Here is a 17,276-nt window from a genome sequence, read left to right as displayed (position 1 = left end):
TGAGCAAGTTGAGGCCCTTCCTTAGCCTCTCTGGGGCCCGTATCCCCATCTGTAAAAGGAAAGGGCATGCAGGCTGAGTGGGCGGGATAAGCACCAGGGGGCGCGCATAGGTGGCCCCATTTATTGCATCACAGGAAGCTGGTCACGTCGTCACCAACAGCCCCACCTTGCCACCGTGGTCCGGGTAGCTTGCCAGCCTCCATGCGGTTAGTACTGAAAACAGCAGTTCTCTGTGTCCAACTCCATCAGGAGCCTAGGTGTTACCTTACTCGCCACCACAGCCAACAAAGAAGGCCGCCTTAGTTTCATTTCCTGAGAGAAAACAGGCTCAGAGGGGGCAGTCCGGCTGCCCAAGGCCCCAGAGTCTGGTTGAAATAAGGACCTGACTCCACAGCCTTTGTGTGCCCCGCAGCGGGGTACCCAGAGCTCAAGCTGGGAGAGGTTACGGCACAAGAGTGGCCCACGCAGTCTCCTTCCATGTCTCCTAGCCTACTCGCCGCCCATGGTGAGGACGCTCCATGCCCCACTCATTTTGCCTGTGGTCCTGGGGTGGGGGAGAAGCCGGAGGCCTGGCCCTCAGCTCCAGTCGCCTTGTTGGCTGGGTCCAGAGAACAGGCAAGGGTCTCCCTATTTTCCCAGGAAATAAATCTGTTCTCTCCCTTCAGTTCTTGGGAGAACTGCCCTGGAGTTCTGTGCCTGGAGTCTTCCCAGAAGGTATTTCAGAGCACTGGAAGATTCTGCTTTACCCTTTCTAGTTAGGGGCACGGAGTCGTCTTTGCTGCTTGAGGTAAAACAGAAAAATTTTAACATTCCAGAATGGTTTTGTTGAATGGACCCTTCTTGGCCCGGAGCCCCTCGGCATTGCCTTTTTCAGGAAAAGCTATCTGAGTAGGCAAGGGACAAGCAGGGTGCTAGGGCACTGAGGCTAGCCCAGGCCAGGCTTCACAGGGACGTGAGGCTGTCAACCTGGAGTTAGGGGATCCTTTTTATTCTTGTAAAGGCGCCAAGTGTAAAGGAGCAGCCCTGGCCCCACTGAGATCGGGCATAGGGTACACGAACAGGCCTGGCTGGGTGGGCAGCAGGAGGCCTAACCCTTCCCCATGTGAGGCCCATACCCTCCTATTTGGCTTCCCAGGCTGGCTCCAGTTCTAAGAGAACTGGCCCCTGGCTCCTGGCCCATTAGAGCTCTCAGGATTCTGGCAGTGGCATGGGGCCCAGAAGGCACCTACTGGCCCTCATTCCCCCACTTTCGTGCTTCAGCTATTTGCTCTTTAACTGGCTACGACCATCAGGTGAGCCTCTTCAGGGACAAATGGGGTCACAAGTTGCAGAGCAGACTGGGGAGCAGGAGATGACCAGGTGAATGGCTGCACAGAACTACCTTTCCCTCCGTGAACAGCAGGCCCAAAACTTCAAGACCTTGCCTTAACTTACAGCCTGAGAGCAGGTGCCCAGGGGAGGGGTCTGTCCCTCTGAAGAGCCACACCCTGGCCACAGGTCTCCTGAGAGGAGAAGACAATCATCGGGGCAGCTAAGCTGTGGGTCTGTAGGATGCAGAAACAGAATTTTCTCTTACAGTTCTCTGAACTCGTCTAGCTCTTCATGGTTCCCCTATTACCCTGAGGCTTTTCAAGATTATCTCACGAGGTTCTCAGGTCAATTCTGTGACTGCACACAGGCTTTATCCCTGTGACACAGCTCAGAAAGCGGGACCTCTGGGGGCTAAGGCTCTTGGCTTGAAGCAAGATTCCTTCTCTCCCTCCCCTGGTGACAGAAAAGTATGGTGGCAGAATCCATGGATTTATGCAGGAGCTGAGGTAGGAGATTCAGGAAGGAACTGGTAGGGAAGTAGGGCGGGCGGAGACAAGACCAGACAAAGTTTAGGAGGCCGTGAAAGCCTCAAGCTTCAGTGGGGCTGAGAAGGGAAGTACAGGGATGAGAAGCAAGAAGTCACAGCTCAGAATGAGGACCAGGGAGGTATGGAGTCCTGATGTGAAGGAAGGCTGGTCTTTTAAATCCTGTTTTAGGGCCCTTACTGTAGAGGCAGTAAGGGCAGCCTGTCACCTGCCTCTAGCTCACTCGTGGGGTGGGCAGGGGCAGGGGACTCCCCCCCAGCACGCTGACGGAGGAGGAAAAGGAAGCACCATCTTCCCAGCCTTGCCCCTCACTCTGCCATTGCATCTGGTGGGTGGTTCACTCAAGGCAAGGTAAGGCCATTTTAATAAATTCTTACCTATTAGAACAAAATAACTGCAATCAACTGGGCACTCTCCACTTTATAAACCAAACAGCATGATTCAGACCTGTTTTTATTACAGAAATCAAAAATTAAAAAGCATATTTAAAATCTTTCACTTTCAAGGATTCAAATAATCAGATTGAAGCCTCATGTCTAGAACATCTGCTCCACCATGGAAAAGAGCTGCATTCTTCAGCTTAGTGGCGGTCACTGCAATGGGATCAAATGTCGTAGGCGCCCCCCTATCCCCAGGTAACCACTATTGTGATTTCTGTAGAAATCCAATCACCTCCTTGCTTTTGTTTTTACCATCCATGGGTGATGCCCTCCAAAAAGTTTGCCCTTTTAGTCAATCAATCAGTGAGGTCCTACAGCATGCATTTGTAACTTGCTTTTGGTCAGTCCTGTTTGTTTGAGGTATCCACACACGGCCGTGTGAAGCCGTAGCTCTCTACCGCAGGACGGCTGTTCTCTAGTATGAATACAGTGGTTATCGGATACATGGGCTGTTGCGCAGTGCTCTCCCAAGCCATAATTAATAATGGAGTTCGAAGCAAAAGAAAAATCATTAGTACCGACCTTACTTGTCTTTAAAATCTTGGTATTTTGGGGGTCATGGATTTTTTTTTTTTACCCCTGCATTTTCATTTTTTCCACCCCTGCATTTTCATTTTTTCCAAATGGCTACCAATTGTTCCATACCTTACTAAGAAGTCCCTCTCTTCACACTGACCTCCAGTGCTACCTCTAAAGTACTATGCCCACATCTTCCACAGCTGTCTTTGTGCCAACAACTGCTAACTCCCTCTACCCTTTTAGTTAGGTCCTGACCTAACTAGAGCAAGTCTTCCCCCCTCATTCTTCCCAAGTGTCTTGGCTATTCTTGGTGCTTTGTATTACTACTTGCAGAACCACCTTGCTGAATCAGATTAACTTTACATTTTTAAGTGGAACTTCAAAACTATAATGATTTTCGGCAAAGCTCTGAAAATGTTTTCTGATTTTAAGAAGTTCTTTAAACGAAACACCCTGCTGTGGTACCTTGTGTGAAGCTTCCCGTGATACTGGCATGATTCTGTCATGCACTGGAAGGAACCTGAAACCATCCACCGCCCCAGGTGCAGGGTCTCCTCTCCGATCCCCATTTACACTTCAGACCACAGTGGCTTTCACAAAACTTCAGCCAAAAGGAAGTGAACATGTTTATCTAACAGTCACGATCTTAATCAAATAAAAATACCCGGTAACTCAAACAGCTCTCCCTAAGCACAAAACACTTCCACTCTTTCTAAAGACCAAAACACAAGTCTTAGCAGGTCTACTGACTGCCCTGAGGTATGAACGAAGGCTGTCAGACCTACCGCCAGGATGACAGGATTACCTGGCAGACAGGTGGAAGAAGGCTCCATTCTGGTCTGATTATGTCCACGATAAACATCAACACTTTTAAACCATCTTAATTTTCAGTTCAAAGGGGAGTTGAAGGAATTCCCCTCTCCGTTATGTGAAGGTGCTTGAAATCCAAATCCAGGTAGCTAATTTTTCATTATTACCTTATAGAAAGGATCCATCTGATGGTGTCTGGAGTGGGGGAAGCCTATATGGCTTTCAGTCTGGTTCCATGTAGCCCAAAGATGACATGCCTTTGAATTGAGGTTTCTGGTGCAACTTAACCCAGGACCCACTGTCAAAGAAACTTGGCAAACAATCCCATCTGGATGTAAGGCGCTCGCTCTCATTACAACTTCAATTATACCACTGTGTGTGTTTTCCTCAGGATGAAGCTGAATAAACTATCCTCACAAGCCAGTTAATGACAAGGAGAAAAAGGTGACACAATCGAATGAATTAAAAGTTTAATTCTGAACCATTTTTATAACCGCATTTTCTCTTGAAGCATCGTATCACAGCAGGTTACAACAACTTTGGGATAAAAGGCAAATGGTAAACTGTCCAAAACAAGGTTCCAAATAACACCTCTTACTGATTTACCCTACCCATACATATCCCAAATAAAGTTTTTGATCAAAAACATGAAATAGATTCACCTGCTTATTATTTTAAGCATATTAAAAAGGAAACTAATTGGACCATTTCTATTTGTCTATTTTATACAAAAAGGCTACACAATGTTACACTTTATTCAGATTACAATTAGAGTGATTATGAATTAGTGTTCTACACCATTACTCAATTCTTAAAAATTAGAAATTGCTGTAGCAGTATTCACTATAACTTAACACTACGAGAGACTTAAAAAACTAACAGTTACTGCAAAAAAAATTAAAGAGCTACTTCAAAGCAAGCAAAGTCAGTACCATTACAGATATTTAAAAAAAAAATTTAACAAGCAAGGCTAGAGTTTGATAAATTCCATATCTTGTGATCCATTCTTGTGCATTCTTCACTTCTTGAGTCACTCCCAAAATCCATTTGTATTGTTACTCCTCGACCAAAAAGGACCAGAACAAAAAGTTTACTTCAATTGTTCCCATAGGAAACTCAGCTTGGTTAGTGTGTCAGGCACTTTCTGAGATACCAGCCCACCCCTCGAGCCCTCTCAGCAACTCTACAGGCCAATCACAATGCAAGTTCAGACAATACAGCTGTATAAAGAGAGAAAGGCTGCTATTAATGTTTAAAACAGCAAATGTTACTCATTTGAGTATTAAGTTGCAAAAGCTGTGGCAAAAAACATTTAAAGTTAATAACTTCCACACATGACCACTTAACCAGAAATCTGAGAACAGTCAAATGTTCTAAGACATCTCCTTTCAAAGTATGTATCTGTTTTGGTGGCAGATTTACAAATAGGCCTAAACCACTCCCACCCTACCAACCAAGTCTCTCTGAAGTTCTGTAGGCAGAGTAAAAGTATTTTACCCAAACTGGTTTTTTTTAACTTCTTACCTAAAGGATGATTTACAGGTCAGTATCAAACCAGGCCAGCTGATTGCTGTCGCCTGGAGGCAGCCCATCCATGAGGTCCTGGGCATGCCCCAGATCTGGCAGCCCATCAACTGGATAGTCAGCACCAGGGTGGTGGCCACCCATCTCATGCTCCATCATGGGGTCCATACCCAAGGCATCCTGGCCATATCCACCCGAGTGAAAAGAACGATAGCTGGGATCTAGAGTAGTCAGGGTGGAAACAAAAGGAGCAAGGGAAAGAGGAAAAGAGGAGAAAGACGTTAAAGTTAACGCTAAGGCGCGGGCCTTCAATGTCTTGTCTCAGAAAGCAGGCCTTTCTAGCCTGTTCAACTTCTAGCTTTCTTCAACCAAGTAATTACTCACTGCCAGGCCACCCACAAGGCTATATACAAAGTCTGTTTCCAGGAGAGGCAGACCAGCAGGTTCTAACCACACCATCCGTTTACCACCGAACATTTTGTGTTTGCTTCAGTAGAGACATAAAATCCCTGAGGAGGGGCAGCAAGCAATCTACTGTGTGTATGACCGCCCAGGCATCAACAAGTCATGGGCAAGAGATGAAAGCAAAAGCAAGGCGGTCTGGCGGATGTAATCTATCCGCTGCAGAGTCCAGTAATACAAAGGAACTGAGAAAATTCAAGCTGCTGTTTCCAATGAAACCTTTACGTTAAGGGTTGACATTTAGATCTGTCACGTAAGACGCCTATGAGCTTCAGTGGTTTAATACTTAGGAAAACCCAGATGAGATGATAAACATAAGGTGAATAGCTGTATCTGTTCACGGTCTACCCCATGCTCCATCTCCATTACCCAGATTTGAACAAGCTTTTCGGAATACCCTGGTAATAGAACTGGGCAGATGCACCCCAGATCTGAGCTTGGAGCCAGAGAGCTCCCCACATTCTTACGTCCTGGGCGGGTTGCAGACCCAGAGATTACAGGTTCTCTGACCAAAAAAGGGACTACACAGGCAACCTGTCATGTTCTGCACTGCAGAGGCTCAGGACTCGGGACACCTATTTGTTGGTGGGATCCTGCCGCCTGCTCAGTGTGAGGCTCCTAATTCCCTCGGCTCCACGAGAGCTCCTGCTGCTGACTCTGGCATTTCACAAGTGCCTTTAACTGCTGCCCCTACTTCCCTGCCAACACCGGTTTCCCAGATGAGCAAAGCAGCTCTTCTGATAAAGCTCTGGAACCTTAGCTTGACCGGGAGTTAATCGAGAAATCTGAGACACATACCATCCTGGCGATATCCAAGGGGTTCTCCCTGGGCACCAATATCAAGTCCAAGATCAGCAGTCTAGATAAACAGGTACAAGGCAAAGAAGCAAAATAAAAACGAAAATTCTCAAGTATACTCTCTAATATTCTGAAAACATACTTATTTTCAGGTAATAGAAGGAACAAAGAACTCACAGAAATACTTCAAACTCCACCCCTCAAAGATTCACTCCTGATAAGTAGAGCCACATGTTTGTCACTACACACAGTATTAAAAATATTCACTAATTTACGCTTTCAGCAAATAGAACAGTCAACAAAATAGGCAAAGTGAGGTGCTGACAAACAGGGTATGACCTATGAAAGATTTTTAGCCCGAGCAGATGGAAAGGGGAAGACTAGGAGAGGAACAGGTTTGGGGAAGTTCATGGCCCAAGTTGGAACATGTTAAGACTGCCCATTAAAACCCAACTAACATATTACTCACAATTTGGCAATATGCTTTTCTTTTTCACCTAACAATCTACAGGATCTCTTTCCATTCATATAATCCACTGTATGACTATGTAGTATAACTGAATGAACTTTCAGGGTGGTTCTACTGTTTCAAGAACAATTCTGTACTAAGGATAAATACTGAAGACAAATTCACAGAAATTCAAATAGGAAAGTAGATGAAAAATTGAAAATTTAAACTATCAATAAATTGACCTCCAACTGAAAGTGTTTAATAGAGTGTGCCTCTTTCCTTAAAAGGAAAAATATTCCCTTTTGGAAAAACATCCCTTTTGAAAAAGATGCTTTAACCTGATAACTTTTTCATCCATCTCCCTCACGAATTCTAAGTGAAGTAGCATGGTTTGTTCTGAATAGGCTGTTTAAAGTCATGGTTCTTCCTCATAGTGGCTGCTAAGGTAGCAGAAAGGATGAATATTCAAGCCAAGGACACAGTAAATGCAAATAAATGTGTATGAACATTGGAAGGGAAACTGCACACTACTGAATAAACATGTCCACACCGCCTACCTCATTCCAAGCCATTGGCTCTGTTCTGAAGAGAGAACTGGTCAGCTCAACTGAAAGCCGTTTCTTGTAATCCTGTGGCTTGTCCTCAGACATTCGGAACAAAACAGCAGCTGCGTACGTTGCTGGGAGAGGAAAGGAAAAAAGGCCCCTGAGGAAAACCTGAGGCTTTCCTGTATACATCAGCTAAAGGTTCTGGTTCCTCTTCTACTTACCTACACCTTCGTTCCTAGAGTGAAGTAACTCTGTCAGAGGAGCTGTGGCTCCCTCTGCTTCGATGGCTTCCGCAGCCTCCTTGTCCTGAGCAAGTTCACAGAGGACCCCAGCAGCTACTCTTTGGATATTTTCAATGGGAGAATAAAGCAGCTAAGGAGAAAAACACAAAACCTACTTAAATCTAAAGGAAAAACACGGCAAACACCCCACCGTGCTGCAAACATTCCCAATTCAGAGAGAACGAGGCGTTTGCACTACTTGTAGTAAATCATATTCTCTAACTTCTTAGGTATGTGATGCTCTGGAGCACAGGTTTTCTAGACCACTTTCGGCTACAAACCCGTTCTTCAGTGACAGTTCTAGTTGAGCTCAGATCTGGCAAATCAGGAGGTGGCTGGAGGCCTGAGCTCTGGCAACCGAGACCAGCTCTCCTACCTCCAAAACTCAGCACCCCAAAAGTGGAATATGAAGTATTCCTCTTCTTCAGGCTCTAGCCCATGTTCCTCCTGCTGCCCAGGGAAAATGAAGGGACTTTTCATAAAGTTAAATGTACTCAACTAAAAGGACACTATACATTCAGATTCTATTTGTCATTCATTGGCAGGGGGCATGAGCAGAGTGTTGTCATTTTATAAATGGAGATAGATGAAAAATTGCCCCTAACTTGGTCCCTAATTTTCTGAAATTCTGCTTATCATTAAAATTCTGAAATTTTATTTATAGACTCATAAAATCTAGAACACCTCACATGAAACCAACATACCTGCACAAACAATGGAATGGTATTTAGTCCTCTGATTACAATTCGGTTGTGAACATCCCGAGCTAGGATATGAAGGGCTCCAGTACAACCTTCAACAATTTCTTCCATACGGACCCCCTCCTACCAAAAGAAACATGGTTAACAAATAGGACATTCTCCTCCCTAAAGTTTATAAACAGAAAGACTTTCTGTTCTGAGTAGCAATTCCTAGACTATTCACATTATACACCCAAAGTTCCCCAGATTTTGCAACTGGTTTAGGAATGAAGGAGGATTCCATGAAGATGAACGTTACGGAGGTGGGGGGCGGGGGGTCATGATGGCACTAATTCCTAGCTGCACGCCCCCCCCCCCCCCCCCCCCCCCCCCGATATAGAGCTTTGACATACTCTGAATCCCAAAGATAACTTTCTTACAGTCAAGACACCAACCACTTTCGGTAAAAGGAAAATATAAAGATACATAAAGATGGCAAAATAATGCACAGACTGACAAATGCTTTACTTCCATATGCTCCCTCTATTTATTTTTGTATTTCTATGTGTATCAGGTGAAAACCAAGCAAAGGTTTATCACCAACTGCTAAAATTCTATTGAGCTGTCAAGTGGAAGATCCACTCCTCACGGCCTCCAAGACTGTTTGACCAGTGGTCTATATGGGAGAAGGAAGTTAACTTTTGCAAAATGTAGATACTCTCTGCTTTCCCTGTTCCTGAGTTTTAAAAAAGGTAATGATTCTGGTACTTTTAGTGGCTTTTATAAACAACTTGATTTTTATAAAGACACAAATACTCGCTTCTTCCTAGAGAAGGGACTTAAAATAGAAGGTATCTTTTGCATTCTTTTAAGCCACCTCATGGAGACAGGCCAATACCAAGAATAACGAATGGAGAAAGCTGAGGCCCTATCATGAGTAAGTACATGTAACAACTAGCAAGAAGAGATGCCCCAAATCTGTTCTGGTAGGCTCTTATTTTTCTAAAGTAACCTAATTCAATAAGAGAAGACTCTCTGAAGATCTGAATCTTCAAAAATAAATTGTGAGGAATAAATTCTAAAGTGTCTTTAGATACTTACAATGAAGCTAGTTTTTGAAGATTTCAAACCTAACATCAAAGCTTTAGGCTGAGATTATGGGTAAAGATTCCAGAAATGCTACTACTTATTCTTGAAATTTGTTAGTATTCCTAGGTCTGTGAAAAAGGTTTAAACCATTCCTGGAAGAGACACTAAACTAAGTGTGTTAACATACTTACAAGCAAAACTCATGTTCTAATGGGGAATAAGGGCTCTGAAATCAGACTTGGATTCAAATTATGGTTCTATTACTTTTGAAGAAGGTGAAACTCTGTATGGATTAAATGAAAACACTGTATAAAGTGCCTAATCCCACAGCAGTACATCACACCCATGCTCTCTTTGTAAGACTGATGATGCAATGGAGAGGTCAAAGGCAACATCACTAGGAGCCACATTATTCCTTATCTTTTCCACAGCCACAGAAACATGTCAGTTTTGTTTTTTTTTTTAAACCATTAGCAAACAGCCCTACAGGCAAGAAGATGGAAGGAACCAATGACCAAAGAAGTTCAGGATCCTATGAACTTATGCATTCCTTTTAAATAGCCAGGTGTCACTATTCAGATTTACCTACCACAAACTGCTGCTGTGTTCCGCCCATAGATGTACGGCGCTGGGTATCCTGATGGGCACGAACCAACAACTGAACTAGTCGCGGAATGGCACCCTGCTCACGCAAAGGTGCATGATTTGCTGGACAAAGGGCAAGATTTCGAATCAATCCAACAGTAGCCTGTAGATGAAAAGGAAGAATAAAAAATGGGCATGTAACTCAACAAAATCATCTTCTGAGCCTAAAATTCCCACCACACTAAATCTATTGGTGTCACCTGAAAGTAGCTCAGACTTCACAAATACTTTGGGACCCCACCCTAGCCATACTTCCTATTTACTAAGGAATATGACTCGTACTTATCAATCCCTTATGCCTAGACAGCCATCCAATAGCTAGAGGTGGTTCATTTTCAATTCTGCAGCCTTCTATTTTGATTGAGTTTACCTTTATCAGAGGCCAGTGAGATGGTGGGTGCAGGAGTTTAACCACAACTGGTAGTCCATAGTGAAGGCGAACAGCATTCTGGGCCATCTCTGCTTCCTGGTGTCGGCTGGTCAGATGACGAAGAGCACAGATGGCAGGCTCAGTAATGTCCTCCCTGTCACCAGCACGAAGGACAGTACGCACAAGCGCCTCTATACCACCCACTTGGCAGACCATCATCTTGTTCTTATAATTATTGCAAGTGAGATTAGAAAGAATTCCAGCTGCACAGGTGACCACATTTATATCATCTGAGCCCAGAAGCTGAACAAGGGTCCCAAGAAGCCCTTCCATCCCTTCCTATGGACATAAAAACAAATGCTCAGTACATATGCATCTTACTTAATTCTGTCACCAAGGCACTGGCATACTCAAAATTTACCTGTTTAGTTGCAGCATCTGATAGATTCCTAAGAGTCCAAAGACAATTCTGAACAAGACGTTGACTTGGATCTGTCAGGTGAAGCCCTAAAGCTTGCATTCCACCTAGAATGTGAAAAAGATCTCAGGTAATGGCCATTAGCTGGCAATTCCTATCAGCACTGTCTTTTCTAGGCTTAGAGAGTGTCCCTCTTCATTGCCAAAGCTTATCCCCTCCATCTAAGTCCTTTCTTTTCATTTGCTAGGATGTTGCTCAGTTCCCCTTTCTCTTCCAATTCACCTCAACTAGTGACAACTTCTGTCGAGTATCTATTGTTCCTTCCCTATGTGGAAAAAGCCTTCATTATCTCCACTGTCCTCCTTAGGTGGTATTTGTATTGTTTATTTCCTTTCATCCATTCAATCATCTCAAAAATATTCACCCAATATCAGGCCCTGTTTTGAGTTGGAGCTGTTACCGTGAGCAAAATACTCTAAGGTCCCTACTCTCATAGAGCTCATAGTCTAGGTAGAGGCAGACAACAAATACGCAGTTAATAAACTGAAACTACATAGTACGTCAGATGGTGTTAAGTGCTATGGAAAAAAATAACACAAGATGGTGGGGGCTACAATTTCAAGTAGTGTAATCAGGTCACCTCAGTGTGAAAGTGACATCTGAGCAAAGACCTGAAGGAGCTACGGGAGACCAATTCAAAAAGGCACTGGAACGCTTATTACCAGGAATCGTATGAAAGGTACTGACTCCAAAAACACATGCCCCAAAGGTTCGCAACCTTTCACCATTTAGGAGCCTAAGGAAGGACATTTATACTGATGGAGAAGTCTAAATGGAAGCTCAGTTCCCCACCTAGTGGCCTAACTTCACCCATCTCTCTCCTACTGAAGTCACTTCTGAATGTAGTGAGATACTTTCCCTCGTCTCCTTGTTCATCTTTTCAGGTCTGTTTTATTTTTCATATTTTATTATTTTTTTAAATCATAGGTAGGCTCCACACCCAATGTGGGGCTTGAACTCACGAGCCTGGAGATCAAGAGTCGCATGCTCTGAGCCAGCCAGGTGCCCCTTTTCAGGTCTGTTTTAAAATTAAGTCTACTTCCTCTAGAGGACAAGGATCGTCACTATCTGGTTCCTTCCTCATAGCAGCTCCAGCTACTAACAGAGTGACCTGCAAAAGGCTGATGCTCAATATCTGTTAAATGACTAGATTCCCCTCTACCTTCGTTCCTCACAGATTTCATTCCCTCCCTTTACTCTTCACTCTAACAGGGTGGATTCTCAATTGCAAATGTCCCATCAGAACAGCCTGTAGACTTTAAAAACACACACTGTATTCAGCAGGTCTAAGGGAAGAGTCCCATGCAGATGCCCCCTGAGGCATACACCCCCTTCCCTCCTACAGTGACAGGTCAACTCCCAAATCTCTAGCCCAGTCTTCCCCTGCATTTTAGTACCATACGTTTCCACCTACCTACCGCCATTTTAGTCACTCAATATGTCAGCTTCTTAAATTATCTTGTTCCAAATCTTAATTAACCCATTCTGGTAGTTCCCTTCATCTTAATGGTACCAATGTTCTCCCCACCACAAACCACTTCTGGTTCTACCTTTAACCCCTAAGTTATTATATTCTATGGGTTCTTTCAGAAACCTCAAAACAGTCATCCTTTGCGGTGTATTTTTGATACCAAACTGTTTCATTCCTAGAAGCCTGTAACACAGGTCGGTGGCCTGGTCTGCTTGCCTTTGGTCATTCAAACTGTCACACATGGTTAGTATTAACATTCCAAACACAGCACTGTGATGCTGTGCCACTGCTTAATAACCGTTAGTAAGTTCTCATTTTCTGTAAGACAAAGGCCAAATTCTTTAGCATAACCTTAAGGAACCCTTTAGAATTTGGATCCCACCTAGCATTGCAAACTGAACTAAATATTCTACATCTGTGGTTCTAAAGCTGGAAAAAAAGCATAAATGAACATCTTAAGGCCTAGAAAGTCCTGTAAGATATGGGCCCTTACCTAGACCCCCAACCTCATTCTGGGCTACTCACCAATTACTCATTAAATTCTAGTTACACACACTTCCTCTTTAGCACTTAGAGATCAACAATCTCTTTCTTACCTTTAGGACATAGCACATGTTTCTTTTCCCTCCCTGGAAGGCATCTAATCCCCACTTCTCATATAGCTAACAGATGCCTTCTCATCCTGCAATCCCATTTTATGTCCCCTTCCCAAGGAAGCTCTTCCCTCCCAATTACTTCTGTATCAGCGTTTGCTGTTCCTTTCTCCCTGACACAGAAGTCGTTCTAAGTTGTAATGCCCCCCGTCTTTTGCATGTTTTTGTCACCCTCACCAGAATGGAAGAATATAGGGACCATATCTGCTTGGTTATCCAGTGTATACCACATGCTTATTCTAGTGCAGGTGCTCAATGTTTTCAGAACACACAAATGAACATCAGAATAACCTGGCTAACTTCTTAAAATGGAAGATGCCTAGGTCTCCAGTCCCATACACATTTCCAGCTACCTACTGACCTTGTCACTTCACTCCAAGGATTCTGATTAAGTCCAAAAATCTGCATTTTTTGCAAGCACTCCTCGTATTTCTGGAATAGCTGGCAGAATTTCATTCCCTTGCTGAATATGAACGCAGCCACACCTGTCCATCCCAGTGCCAGCCGCCATCCTGGGTAATCATAATGCCCCTCCCACAAATTCTCAAGTAAAATTACTCTCAACAAGTGAGAAAAACAGGTGTTACCAACCCTACACTTTACTCCCAACATTTTCTTCTAGTACATGCTTTCATATTTTCCCTCTTCCAGTTGTGATATGAAGATTGGTTTAAGAGTCCAGGTAGGGGCGCCTGGGTGGCTCAGTTGGTTAGGCGACTGCCTTCGGCTCAGGTCATGATCCTGGAGTCCCGGGATCGAGTCCCGCATCGGGCTCCCTGCTTGGCAGGGAGCCTGCTTCTCCCTCTGACCCTCCCCCTTCTCATGTGCTCTCTCTCATTCTCTCTCTCTCAAATAAATAAATAAAATCTTAAAAAAAAAAAAAAGAGTCCAGGTAGATACTGTTAAGTGGGTTACAGAAAGGAGAACTGATGCTAGGTAGCTGAAGAGTAACTGTATCCTCATGATAAAAAAACAAAAAGCCCTGGTTGGTCCACCTATTCCTTTCCTCTGCTACCAACATGCACACAATATAAACTACCACGTATCAGCCATCATTTTTGATGGGTAATAAGAACTCTGCCTAAACTAGGCTTAAACAGCACCAGTGCAGGTGTCAAGCAGGACTTATACTTTGAATGTGATCTTGGCTACAAACTGGTTCTATTCAATTTCAGCCCATTAATAGGTCAAGTTGTATTACCCTTTTCCTAAGACAAGTAATCTAATTAGAACTGCAAGATGCTGTACACATGACACTCAGAATACTTACCTGCTTCTACAATAGCTGGTTTATTACTAGAGCAGACAGACAGCACCTTCAGTACCCTGCTCGTGGTCCACAGTAGTTTCTCATAAGTGTAGGTCCTCATTATATTTACTAAAGCTTGAGGTCCACCACTAGCCAGAATGATCAGCTAAAAAGACATGTATATATATATATATATATATCATTAGTCATGGAATCTTCACCATATGCCCAAGAAAAGCCACATTACCAACCTATTTTATTATACAAGCATTTCAGCCAGCTTGCCATTGACCTAAATGTATTCCTGGACCCATTACCCAGATCCCCATACTGGAGCCCTGTTTAACTCCTCCTCCTACAGCATTCCACTCAAATTCAGGAATCCCAGTACTCCCAAGAATATACCAACTGTGCCCCAATTTTCTTCCTCCCCCACTGATCACAGCAAAAGAAACAAACAGAAACCATGTTGGTATGTAACAGTAAGGCCCAGATAATGATGCTGTATCAAAGTGGATTTGTTGAAAATCTGAACCAGAACAGGCACTTAGAACTCCTAATGATTTGGCTCTTGGCTTTTCCTAATCGTTATTCACCTACTTAAAATGATGTATCACAAAATAGTCATTCATTCTTGTCCTTTACTTCCCTGTATACCCCCACCTCCAAACTATCCTGATTTTCTAAAAACAAATCTCATCACTTCATGCTCTGCTGATACTGAACTGCTTTCCATTATTCTTTGAACATATTCTACAAGGCCCTGCGGGACCTGCCCTGCTGGATATCTCAATAGTCTCAAACCTTTACTCTTCATAAACTCATCCCTCTCCTCCCTCAGTAGGACTTTCAAAGGTGTCACTTCCTCTCTCTGACCTTCACCTAATCAGTCTCTCCTCATCCCTGAGAGCTGAACTCAACTATCACTTCCTCCCACAGGTCTCCCTGAACCTTCCAAACAGGATCTGGTTCACATATATGCTCTCATAGCCCCTCTACTTCCTTGGAATAAATGGATTAAATAATAATTAGATTATTATCTCGGTGCCTATCACCCACCTAAGAATGAAAGCTCTAAGTTTGCCCACTATATCCCTATCACCTAGCTTCATACAAACAGACAAATATTTAAAGAAAATAGATGTCCAACTTTTTTTTCTAGGATATACACAAAGGATGAAGCATACAAAGAATGTGCAAGAGTCCACAGAAGGACATGACACTGGATTCCCGGACGCTCCATGAACCACATTCAGAACAATTCCTTTACCTTGCTTTCTTGATTGCCATAAGCTAAAATCTGAAGGCAGTCTGTTGTAATAGCCAAGAATTTAACATTTGTTTTGTTGAGCAAGGCAACCATTTTCTGCAGCCCACCGGCTAAACGCACTGCCATTTTAGCTCCTTCTTGATGCAATAAAAGGTTGTGGAGAGTTGTAATGGCATAAAATAATACAGAATCCACCGGTGAACTGGGAAGAAGAAAAAAGCCTCGTCAGAAATGCTGTGATGGCACTCTTCGTCTTCCTAGCTTCAAGCATTCTGACCATGTTTTCTTACCCAAGCATCTTCACCAGGGCAGGAATGCCCCCAGACTTAAAGATGGCCAGCAAGCCCTCACGATGATGAGAAAGATTGTGCAAGGTCCCAGCAGTACAGCGAGCCGTTTCCACATCATTTGTATTCTGCATGGTGCGTACAATAGCAGACACCATCTGAGGAGAACGCATGATGGCGTGTCTGGAAGCTTCCTTTTTAGAAAGCTGATGGACCATAACTGCAGCCTTATTAACCACCACCTATAATGTACAGGAATTAAAAGACAGCATTAGTTTTCAAACACTGATACTGGGTAGACATTCTGAGGCTCCTTCCTTGAAAGTTTCCTTCAAAACAGATTAAAAGCTAGCTGTATCGTTACTTACCTGGTCCTCATCGTTTAGCAGTTTTGTCAGTTCAGGGATTGCACGTGTGGCAAGTTCTGCATCATCTTGATAGTTAATCAAATTTACAACTGCATGTTTCAGCATCTGTGATGGTTCAGCCAAACGCTGGACATTAGTAGGATGAGCGGCATCAAACTGTGTAGATGGGATCTGCATGCCCTCATCTAAGGTCTCAGGGAACATAGCAGCTCGCACCCTCTGAGCTCGTGTCATCGCATACTGACCGTCAATATCTGGAAAAGATAATCAGCACTCACTATCCATAATTCAGCATTCACCTGAATTTGTGCTACCCTAAGTGGTAAGGTAGTATCACAATCACTCCCCTCTCTTTACCACATCATTTTATTTAAGCGATTACACGCTAACTTTTTTAAGAATCATTCTCAAAATTGACTTCTGACTCAGTATACTAAGGCAATAACACTCTTACCAGCTACTTGTTCTTGAGTGAAGGACTGAGAAAAGCCCTGTTCCCACTCGTACAGGACTTGGGTGGTATCCACATCCTCTTCCTCGGGATTGCCTTTACCACTCAGAGAAGGAGCTGTGGTAGTGGCACCAGAATGGATTCCAGAGTCCAGGTAAGACTGTTGCTGCCAGTGACTAACAGCCGCTTTTCTGTCTGGCTCCATGGCCATATCCAGCTCCATCAAATCAGCTATAAAAATCAAACAGCATTAGCATTACTACCACGGAAATGTTATCTTCACTTTAAAAATCTGTGATATGACGACCCACTGAAATATTGTTAGGAATAGTCAAATCTGAAAGACAGCCAAGAATAACAATAGCCAGTATTAGCTCAGTGATGAAATATCTACACTCTTAGGGGACCACCTAACAGTTACTCACTGAATTAGTGGAAGAATGGTACTGCATCCAGGCTCCAGAAGCAGTCATCCAGACTAGATTCCTGCTGGTGGCTTGTTTGCTATTTCACCAAGCCATTAGGAGGAGTGAGCAGAAAATGGAGCAAAAGGTAGCCTGACAAGTAAGCAGGGAG

General features: G+C 43.7%; 1 protein-coding gene across 3 annotated transcripts in view; it reads right to left on the bottom strand.

Moving 5' to 3' along the window:
• Window positions 1-2,296: 2,296 nt before the first annotated feature.
• Window positions 2,297-17,276, bottom strand: part of CTNNB1 (catenin beta 1) — a 42,325-nt gene continuing 27,345 nt past the window's right edge. The window contains exons 3-16 of one of the 3 annotated variants that reach the window (XM_034992659.1): window positions 16,704-16,931; window positions 16,250-16,503; window positions 15,885-16,123; window positions 15,595-15,796; window positions 14,346-14,490; window positions 10,895-10,998; window positions 10,474-10,812; window positions 10,048-10,206; window positions 8,394-8,513; window positions 7,630-7,780; window positions 7,418-7,539; window positions 6,410-6,470; window positions 5,150-5,370; window positions 2,297-4,686 (exon numbers count right to left, since the gene is read on the bottom strand). In XM_034992659.1, the coding sequence (XP_034848550.1) occupies window positions 5,162-5,370; window positions 6,410-6,470; window positions 7,418-7,539; window positions 7,630-7,780; window positions 8,394-8,513; window positions 10,048-10,206; window positions 10,474-10,812; window positions 10,895-10,998; window positions 14,346-14,490; window positions 15,595-15,796; window positions 15,885-16,123; window positions 16,250-16,503; window positions 16,704-16,931 (2,333 nt within the window). In that variant the 3' untranslated portion in view covers window positions 2,297-4,686; window positions 5,150-5,161. Of the gene's footprint in view, window positions 5,371-6,409; window positions 6,471-7,417; window positions 7,540-7,629; window positions 7,781-8,393; window positions 8,514-10,047; window positions 10,207-10,473; window positions 10,813-10,894; window positions 10,999-14,345; window positions 14,491-15,594; window positions 15,797-15,884; window positions 16,124-16,249; window positions 16,504-16,703; window positions 16,932-17,276 lie in introns of all 3 variants that reach the window. The other 2 variants (XM_034992654.1, XM_034992646.1) reach the window with 2 other exon arrangements.

This window comes from Mirounga leonina, unplaced genomic scaffold (assembly GCF_011800145.1).
Source record: "Mirounga leonina isolate KUSES-001 unplaced genomic scaffold, KU_Mleo_1.0 Mir_115, whole genome shotgun sequence".
Taxonomy (NCBI): domain Eukaryota; kingdom Metazoa; phylum Chordata; class Mammalia; order Carnivora; family Phocidae; genus Mirounga; species Mirounga leonina.
The sequence above is the reverse complement of the archived record's forward strand: the minus strand, read 5'-3'. Positions and strand labels throughout refer to the sequence as shown.